Source organism: Cornus florida, unplaced genomic scaffold (assembly GCF_030987335.1).
Source record: "Cornus florida cultivar Cherokee Brave unplaced genomic scaffold, ASM3098733v1 CherokeeBrave_3.0.0_Hap2_Chr04, whole genome shotgun sequence".
NCBI lineage: Eukaryota > Viridiplantae > Streptophyta > Magnoliopsida > Cornales > Cornaceae > Cornus > Cornus florida.
In genome coordinates this window covers 91,924,546-91,933,983 of record NW_026775574.1, presented here as the reverse complement: position 1 = coordinate 91,933,983, position 9,438 = coordinate 91,924,546, and the positions used below count along the sequence as shown (strand labels likewise).

At 33.6% G+C, this 9,438-nt stretch overlaps 1 protein-coding gene across 6 annotated transcripts; it reads right to left on the bottom strand.

Annotated features, from left to right (window-relative positions):
* Positions 1 to 215: 215 nt before the first annotated feature.
* LOC132303923 (uncharacterized) lies at positions 216 to 4,648 on the bottom strand. 6 transcript variants are annotated; one of them, XR_009481441.1, is made up of 6 exons: positions 4,443 to 4,648; positions 3,353 to 3,410; positions 2,641 to 2,698; positions 1,675 to 2,496; positions 1,426 to 1,566; positions 216 to 677 (listed from the first exon to the last, which is right to left on the bottom strand). XR_009481441.1 is itself a non-coding variant. In XM_059801375.1 (5 exons), exons 1-5 carry the CDS (start codon positions 4,443 to 4,445, stop codon positions 387 to 389), a joined length of 546 nt encoding a protein of 181 aa, XP_059657358.1. In that variant the 5' UTR covers positions 4,446 to 4,646; the 3' UTR covers positions 216 to 386. The 6 variants fall into 6 exon arrangements, 4 of the variants coding, with proteins under 4 accessions (XP_059657358.1, XP_059657359.1, XP_059657361.1 ...); XR_009481440.1 differs by having other exon boundaries at positions 1,426 to 2,496; XM_059801375.1 differs by lacking the exon at positions 1,675 to 2,496 and having other exon boundaries at positions 1,426 to 1,561; positions 4,443 to 4,646.
* Positions 4,649 to 9,438: the final 4,790 nt, after the last annotated feature.

Here is a 9,438-nt window from a genome sequence, read left to right as displayed (position 1 = left end):
GATAGTTTTGTCCTAATGGAGAATGGATGTTTTTCATTAACCTCCTGATGTTATTCAATATTATATTGAATTTAAGGGAAAACTAGGAAATTCTCTGTATTTCTAACAGAAAAATATTCAAGATGTCACCCCTAGAAAGATCAGACTCCGGGCTTTTAGATTCATCTGAATGAAAAGGAAATATAACAATTAACAAAGAAACCACTAAACGAAAATGAAAAAGTAAATTAATAAAATTTTAGTATTATACTAAAAATAAAATAAATGAAAATTTTCAACTATCCAACATTTAATACCAAATAAACTTACAAGCCATAGCTTATACAAGCATATAATTAAAGAATTACCAAAGCTGCTCCAGCTTATACAAACATATAATTAAATTATTACCAAAGTTGCTCCAGCGGAAGTTTGGTGCCAAGCTTCTTGGCATGTTTCCTTGCTACCCTTTTCCCTTTGGTCTCCATGAACTCCCATGGAGTTCCTATTAGAAGTGGTTGGCGAGAATCACAAGTAATCGTCTCAAGATTGATAGCACTCTTAATTAAATACATTGCAAGTTCAACATCACTTGTAAGCCCAACAAAACCAATTATTTCTACCACTTTAAGGTACTGATGGGGCTGAGATGTAAACATGCTATGTTTTAATTTCCGAGTGCTCTCACACCATTCCAGCTGTAACAAGGAGGAATGCAGTCACATGGTGGGCAGATGATTATTAGCATACAAAACCAAATTACCAAGCATCAAATCATAATTGTTAAAAGTTAAAAACATGACATTGCTAGAATCAATGGAATAACCACCACCAGCTCCAACAAGGCTGTTATACATATGACTGAAGACCATTAGCATAAAAAACCAAATTACCAAGCATCAAATCTTCTGTAAGTTAGAATCACAACATTGCCAGACTTAATGGAATAACCACCACTGGCGAAATCGATCGCGTTAGACATAAGAAAACACTGCGTTAGAAAGGAATTCACACTATTCTTAAGAGCAATAAAACTCAATCTAACCGAATAAGGTTATAGACCTCAAGAGGTTCTACTCTGGGAGGAGTTCTTGAACCATCATCAAAATAAAGCAATCTAAGAACATGGAACATATTAAAAGACCATGTATAACTCCAAGGCAGTAAAAATTAAACCAACACGGGAACAACAGAATGATAAACATTCAGTTATAAAATACTTGAACAAGAGAATAGAGCAAGCTAAGCTAAGCTAAACACTTGTAAGAGCATTTTTCCAATTACTGGTCTAAATTTTGTAATAGCTATAAAGAAGCAATTGATTGGAAAATTGAAAGCTTTTAAGTTGAAGTCCAAATGAATCAAAATTTTCATTTGAAAATTCAATTACGAAAGCAATAAACCTCACAGATTAGAAATGTAGGTTGTGTAAGTAAAAGTTATTACCTGGAACACAAATTTAGACAAGAAAGGACATTCTATCAGGGGAGCAAAAACAAGAAGGTCTACACCATCAATTGCGCCAATTTTCAACTCTAGTCGCTTGAGTTTATTTAATACAGGAAATTTAGCATCTTCAAGACTATTCTACATAAACCAAAGAAAAAGTAAATCAGCACAGCTAAGCTAAAAAGTAAAAAGAAAAAAATAAAAATGAAGGGGAAGAGATCAAATGAATCAGTTAAACTTCCTAACCCCCATGAAGGTTGTCATCTGCAACGCAAGGCTTTCTAGCTGAGAAAGATAGCTTGAAATCTCCAAAAACTTATATATTAGATAATCACAATATTCACCCCTGATAAACAAATCAATAGGTTGCTTGACATTCTTAAATCATAGCAAAAATCTCAATACTTTCCACATTGAAGCAATAAATTATCTCCAAACGCTTCAATTTTTGAGTGATAGATCAGGAACCTTCAGATTTACAAGACTATCGGAATTTTTCTACAATAATGGACAGTTAGTTAAGAAGTACTCGAGAACTTGTCCATTTACATTGACGTCTGTCAGCAGGAGATTGGTCAGGAAGTTGCAGCTAGTAAACCCAAGAGACAATGAATTTAGGTGATTTGTAATACCATATGGGTCAGGAAAATTGTAATTCTCTTCCTCTCTACTACCTGTGATACTTTCTGACAAGTCTAACTCAAGCCTTCTAACTCTCTTTTCCAATTGTCAATATCAAGTCTACAAGTTTCATCAAGATCAAATTGAACTCTGAATTCATCTATAGTTGGCGCGTTATGCAATTTCAAGACTTGATTAACCCAACTCAAATACAATCGCCTTTCTACTTCAACTTCCTTTTCTCTGAGTTTAAGTCCATGTTTTATATGTAAGGAATCAAAGTTCAAACCAGTAATGTAAGTCCACGTGTATCTCCATCTCTTTGATAGCAGACTTGTTCTTTCCACTTCTTTCATTGTCAATAGTGACAAGATCGCAACGAGTACAACATCAGGAAGTCCACTAATGTGATCCTCTAAACACAACCCTCCTTTATCATCCTTTTCACTATTCCAATTAAAGATTAAAATTTATTAATAATAATAATAATTAAAAAAACTGTGAGATAACAGAAACACCATGGTAGTGCTGAATTTTTGTAACAAAATTTCTTCATTTATTTAAGAATAAAAAATATAAAAGAGATGGTACCTTGCGTTTTGAGCACAACATATTGAGTTGGTCTTTTCCATGGGATTTGAACAGTTTTCTGCATACAGGAGGAGAAGATGAACAGATTAGAGATATAAAACCCAAACAAGAGAGAAAAAGAGAGCAATTTTTGCTTGCTTTATTCGACCAGAAAAGGGGCCAATTTTATATACATTGTACCAACTTGGAAAGTAATAATACAGTAATACGTTTCCTTGTCTTACTAGGATTAAGGCAACTTGATACCCATTAAAAAAAAATTGATACACCTTTAAGGCAACTTGATATTTGGCACGGTCCTAGCCGCAAAAATAGAATACTCACCGGTTTTGCTGCAAGGCATATTTGAAAAAAATAATTTGTAAACAGTCATCATTTATTAGTAGAAAAAAATAAAAAATAATATTTACTAATTTGTAAACAGTCATCATTGTTTCACATTGACAATTAGGATGATGATGATGATGATACATTTATTAGTAGAAAAAAATAAAAAATAATATCTACTAATTTGTAAACAGTCATCATTGTTTCACATTGATAATAATAATAATAATAATAATAATAATAATAATAATAATAATAATAATAAAAACCGTGAGAAAACAGAAACAGCATAGTAGTGCTGAATTTTTGTAACCAAAATTCTTGATTTAAAAATAAAATATATAAAAGAGGCATGCAAATCCATACATAAGTAAAAAGATGGTACCTTGCGTTTTGAACACAACATATTGAGGTGGTTTTCTCCATGGGATTTGAACAGTTTTCTGCATACAGGAGGAGAAGATGAACTGATTAGAGATATAAAACCCAAACAAGAGAGAAAAAGAGAGCAATTTTTTGTTGTGTATAAACAAACAAGCACATTCATTAAGAGACCAATTTTTAAATTGGGTCTGTACAAACTTGGAAAGTAATAAGTTTCTTGTGTCTTACTAGGATTGAGCTCAATTGGCTCTGCTTTTCAGGTGGCTGAATGGTTGATCAGTGAAAATGGGTCAGGGTGTGGTGACGAAGGAGAAGGAGAGGAATGAAAATGGGTCTTAGGTTAGAGAGAGAGAAAAAAAGGTTCATCAGACCTCCGTATATAAATGTTACCAGTTATCAATTAAATCCATAATTCCATACTACTCAACAGCTCTAAACAAGACAAATTCTAACCAATCAACTTCATGACCTCATACAGATGTAGAACTTTGTCAAAACCAAAGCAAACAATCTCACTTTCTATTTTATATTAAACACCCAATTCACACTAGTACTCTTAAACTCTTTCTTTCACTTTCACATGCATCGTAGAAGCCAAATACCCACCTCGAAAAAACCCTCGAATTATTAAACACAATCTTCAATTCATAGTTCTTTATTGGAATATTAGGTATGACTTCAATTCTCTTCATATATATAACAGCCCTTTCTAAGTTTTCTCTGCAAAATCATTTATAAGTCCAAGGCAAGTTTCAGTCAACATTCCTTGAAAAGAAAGAAGAAGCCAGAATGATTGCCTTGTAACCTACATGATTTCAAGCAATACACTACGTGGAATAACAAGTAGCCAGCTGTAATTCCACTTGATTATCCAATTTATCCTGCCTTTTTTGTTCCAAGACTCTAAGGTAAGGGGTAAATAATCTATTTCAAGCATCCCATAAATTTTCAAAATTCAATAATCAACCAGACCAATGAAATTAGATTCAAATTGATCAAAAAGGAGATCAAAAATTCCAAAAACACCAAGGAAAAAAAAAGAAAAAAAAGATCAATTTCAGATTGGAAAAAGCGAAAAAGGAACCCAGTACCATAAATTGGAATTTGGATGAGTTAGTTACTTGTAATCTTTTCGGCGCAGCTCCTGATGAAATTGAAGCTAATATCCCAAACACAAAACCCAAATCTTATTCTTCGACTTCGAGCCTTCGAGGAGCGACAGGAGCCCTAGAACCCAATTCGTTTTTTCAATCTTTTTTTTCTTGATTCGAAAAACTTAAAAATGGGTAGAGAAATTCAGTGGCTAAAAAACAGCCGAACTGAACAGAATTGGGCCCATAAACCCAAGCGTTTTACTTCTATTATGGGCCAATATGTTTTTTTTTCTGTATCATCATTTTTTTTCTGTAGGATCTACTTTTATTTTGGGTCAAATTTTGAGGCCTAGTATAACTATATAGGTTGGGCCCCCAAATTTGGAGGCCATAGGCGACCGCCTAGTCCCAGGGCCGGCCCTGGCTCTCCCTATTCGTCCTTGCTCTCAATTGCTATATATGTTTATGTCGTGTATTTGTCTGTGAGTAGCAAGAAGGGTGTTTTTGTCTTTTCCATTCAATTCTAAATTTTTATACATGTAAATAATATATAATTGATGGACAAAATTGTAAAATTACACAAACGCACTGTTCATATTTTCTTTGCAAATATATATATTGTTTTTCAATCATCCAAATTTTGTTATATGAATTAAGACACATCTTGCAATATTGAGTTTTCTTCTACATTATGTTTAAATGTAATCTCTAGCTTCAAAAAATAATTTAGCCACAAAGAAATTTCTTATTTCTATGGAAAAATAATACCATAAAGAATAGATCAAGAATACTGAAGCCTTTTGGAAAAGTAGCACTTCTTTTCATCCTTCACTTACATCATTCAGGAAAGGAGACCTTCCGGTTCCAATAATAAATTTTTCTACATTATTTACGGTGCTATGGACCAGCCACCAAAAACACAATAAAATGCGAGGTTTAACAAACAGAACGGAGAGACTTCGGAGTCCCGTGATTATTAAATTATTTCAATTAGAAAATACAACGTGAACTTAATGCAGTAAATAAGTAGCTTTCTTGGATAAAATTTTTAATTTATTATTATTATTATTATTTTGTCTATGTTAAAGAGATATATTTATTAATTAAGAAACTGGACTACAATCATTCTGAATTTCCATCAACACAACTAGTGAGAGATTCGTAATATCCTCATGTACTAAGGCATTTAAAACAACAAACTTCGCTAGCAAGTGGGTAGCTCGAGCAAATGTTAGCGATAGTCGAATGAGATCGATCCATTAGCTGGAAGAAGAACATTTCTTGGCGTCCGACTCAAACACCCTTGAAGTCCATTGTTGAAGAAGACCCATAGCCCAAGCAACTGTGGTTGCTTTTGCCATCGATGCATCTCCAATATGCTCAAATTTGGTGGCAGCAGCCAGCAGCATGTACTACCTCTTCATTACAGTTCCGCACCAATAGCGATACATTCTCCGGCCTTACATGTAAAAGAACCCGAAGGTGGCGCCATCCAAACTCTAACCCCTATGGCTCATCATTATGAAAAATTGCTTCATTATAGTCATGCACCCTTTGGACCTCCTAGACACGATCCACATCAAGATTCACCACCATTCTTGCCTCCACATTGCATCATTGAAAACATAGCTATTTCTAGCTTTGTATAAGCAGGTTCGTAACAACCTAAATAATGTAGAAACAATTATTATTGGAACCGAAAGTTTTATCTTACTAAATGATGCAAGTGATGGATGAAAAGTAGTGCTGCTTTTCCAAAAGGCTTTAGTTTCATGTATTCTTGATATATTCTTTATAGTATTATTTTACCAGAGAAGCAAGGAATTTCTTTGTCCCTAAATTGTTTTTTGAAGCTAGAGGTTGCATTTAAACATAATGCAGAAAAAAAAAAAATCAATATTGCAAGATGTGTCTTAATTTATATAACAAAAATTGGATGACTAGAAAATAATATATTTTCAAAGAAAATATGCCCAGAGTGTGAAATTGGGTAAAATTGAAACCAATTGAAACAAAATTGAAACCGATGGAAATGAAATCAAGAGTAATTTCAAAATGATCAACTCTTCCACCAATTGACAGATTGAAACAAAAATTAAAATCGATTGAAATGAAATCAAGAGTAATTTCAAAATGGTCGACTCTTCCACCTCCTTCTCAACGGTAGAGCAAAGCTTTTTTCAAAGTCCTCCCCATTTCTGCAAATCTTTATCGTTTATTCTATGATTTCTTTCAAATCTTCTTCCGCTCATTTGTAGTCCATGTATGTTTTAATTCGAAACAGAAATTTATTATTTGTTGTGAAGTGTTCGATAGTGATTGAAAGCATGTTTACCAATGCAAATTATGTTGTAAAATTTTTAGAATAATTTGAAAACATGTTTAGTAAAAAAATGTTGTAAAATTAAGAGACCAATTATTGTTTTTGCCTTTTTGTTAGGTTTATATAGCACACTCTAAAACTAGGGTGTCATGTGAGTGAATAATTTGAAAAAAAATAAATGTGAGTGAATAATATGGTATAAAATATTATTTGACCATTGACTTCTAATAATGTTGTAAAGACTAGTCTAAAAAATTTGACACGACCTATTTATTATTTACTGCTGATTGGTCAACAAGTTAATTTTATTTTTTTATCAACTTAAAATTCAACATTCACAAGTCGCCTGAAATGGTTTCAATATTTAATTAAACATTTGACAAAGTAATTTACAAATTTATATTTATTTACTAATAGTGAGTTAGTATCCTTGGTAATTAAAACGGGCCAATTTGTATGAAACAAACTCGTTAACTGAAAGGTTCATATAATTATAATTTTAGCCTAACTTAGATATTTTTATTAACAAGGTTCAAAGTGTTCATAAATTACAAGAGGGTTGTTGACAACTGTGGAATCTCAGTGTAAATACTCTCCAATAATTAAGGGTTTGCTTGATTTGTAACTGTTGATGCGGAAATCCTCACGACTCAGAACGACGGCATTTACCTATAAAACAAAGGGACGTCACCTCGAATGGCACCGGTGGGGTGCCAGCTGAGGACCCTCCGACGATCAAGTTAGTCCTTGTAATCGTATCACATAATAATTATGTATATCATGTTTAGAGGTTTTTTCTTGTACATTCTTTAATGGCTTGGTGCCTTATTTATGTCCGTCGATTGGAATCAAATTGATCCCGCGGGAGATCCGCTTGTGCGAGATCAGAGGAGATCGTTTGTTACCAGATTTGTCGGGGATAAGATTTACTCCTTTGACTTCCTCAAATTGTGCCAAGGTTATCCTCACTCTGTTGAACCACGTCGTCATTCATTATCCTGGATAAGAAATGTCATCATTCTTATCTGAGGAAAATCTTTATCTCTGATAACGAAATATGTCTAAGAGGTCTGGCGGCTGGTCAAGGTAGGTTATTTTTCTCTATTAGTTGCTGTGATACCCCTCGGATCCGAGACACGGGTTGATTAGGCCCGGGCCCAAACCCGAGGGAATATCAAACAATTAATATGTAATACGAACACAGATGACAAAAATGAATTTAAGAAAAAAAATAAAGTTTAAGCTGGAAGAAACTAAAAGTAAAATCCTTTATAATTAAATACTTAGAATCTGATAACCCAAACTCCAAAACTCCTTCACTTTATAACTCGGGAATCCATCTCTAGTGGACCCCTATTAAACATCCAAACGGAAGATAAAACAACTGTAATAAACATTCAGAAATAAAGCTATGGAGAGAATCCTACGTTGTCGGAAGAGTGAATAGAGACCTCTGCTCAGCACGAACACGTCTAAGCCTGGAACTATCGTGTACCTGAAAAATAGAAGTGGGTCAGGCCCACGCGCAAGTTCTATACTACTACAATCCAAACAGAGGCCCGATACGCATGTACATCCTAAACAATTCAACAATAGTTAATAGTCCGTAAATATATATATAGTCACACTAAAGGACTCTCACTGGACTACAGGCCGGTCTCAACCTGAATAGAGGTAACATGCTAAAACGCACACAAAGTGGGCATATGTACTTATACCTAAACAGGGTACACCTCTAACCATCGTATCCAGCTATGCATCCCAATGCATATACGCTCCCTAACCGTCGATCCTGAGACTTAAGCTCATTTCGAGGTAACATAACAATATATTTAAAATCCATCCTGAATCCTAGTAGTGCAGCTCAACTAGTTGTTGCCATGACACTATAATCAATAGGACTTAACTTTTAGTTAATCCAATTCTTAATCCAGAGTAGGTAGGTTTTGGTATTTTGAAACCAAACCGTCCCTAGTATACCACCGTACCATACCGGTGTATATTATCCAATCATCCAGCAGTTGATAATATCAACAATTAAAGCAAACATCAGCTAAATCCATATTCCCATTACTGATACTAACAAGCATAGTGTAAGCATCATTAAACAGAATCAGCTATATACATAAACAGATTTAGTTTTTTATATCCAACACTGATACTAACAGGCATAATGTAAGCATCGAGAACCATAGTCACTGTATATACACAAACCTACTCAGTTTAGGTTGTTTCATTCAATTAGGTATAATGATAAAATTATTTCAAATTATCATTCATCACTTAACAGTTGATATTACAGACATTTAGAGTAAACATCAACAAAGTCCATTCCCCCAATAGTGGCTACTAACAATAATCATATAATCATCCACTAATCTATAATAAGCATGATAAACTGTATACATAAACATACTTAGTTCATATTGCTCCTTAATTAAATAAATTGTTAAAGTTAAACCATAGTTCCATTAAACATCAACCCATCCCCAGATAGCATAATTGAAATACCTGATCATAGTGTATTGTGATACAAGCCTCAATTATATTATCCGTCACAGGAAAATTTGTTAACAAAAGGATTAAACAATTTAAATTTTCCAACTCTAACAATCTGTGTATTAATTTGTCTAAACCATATACTGTCCAAGCTACCATAAGTAATTAGTT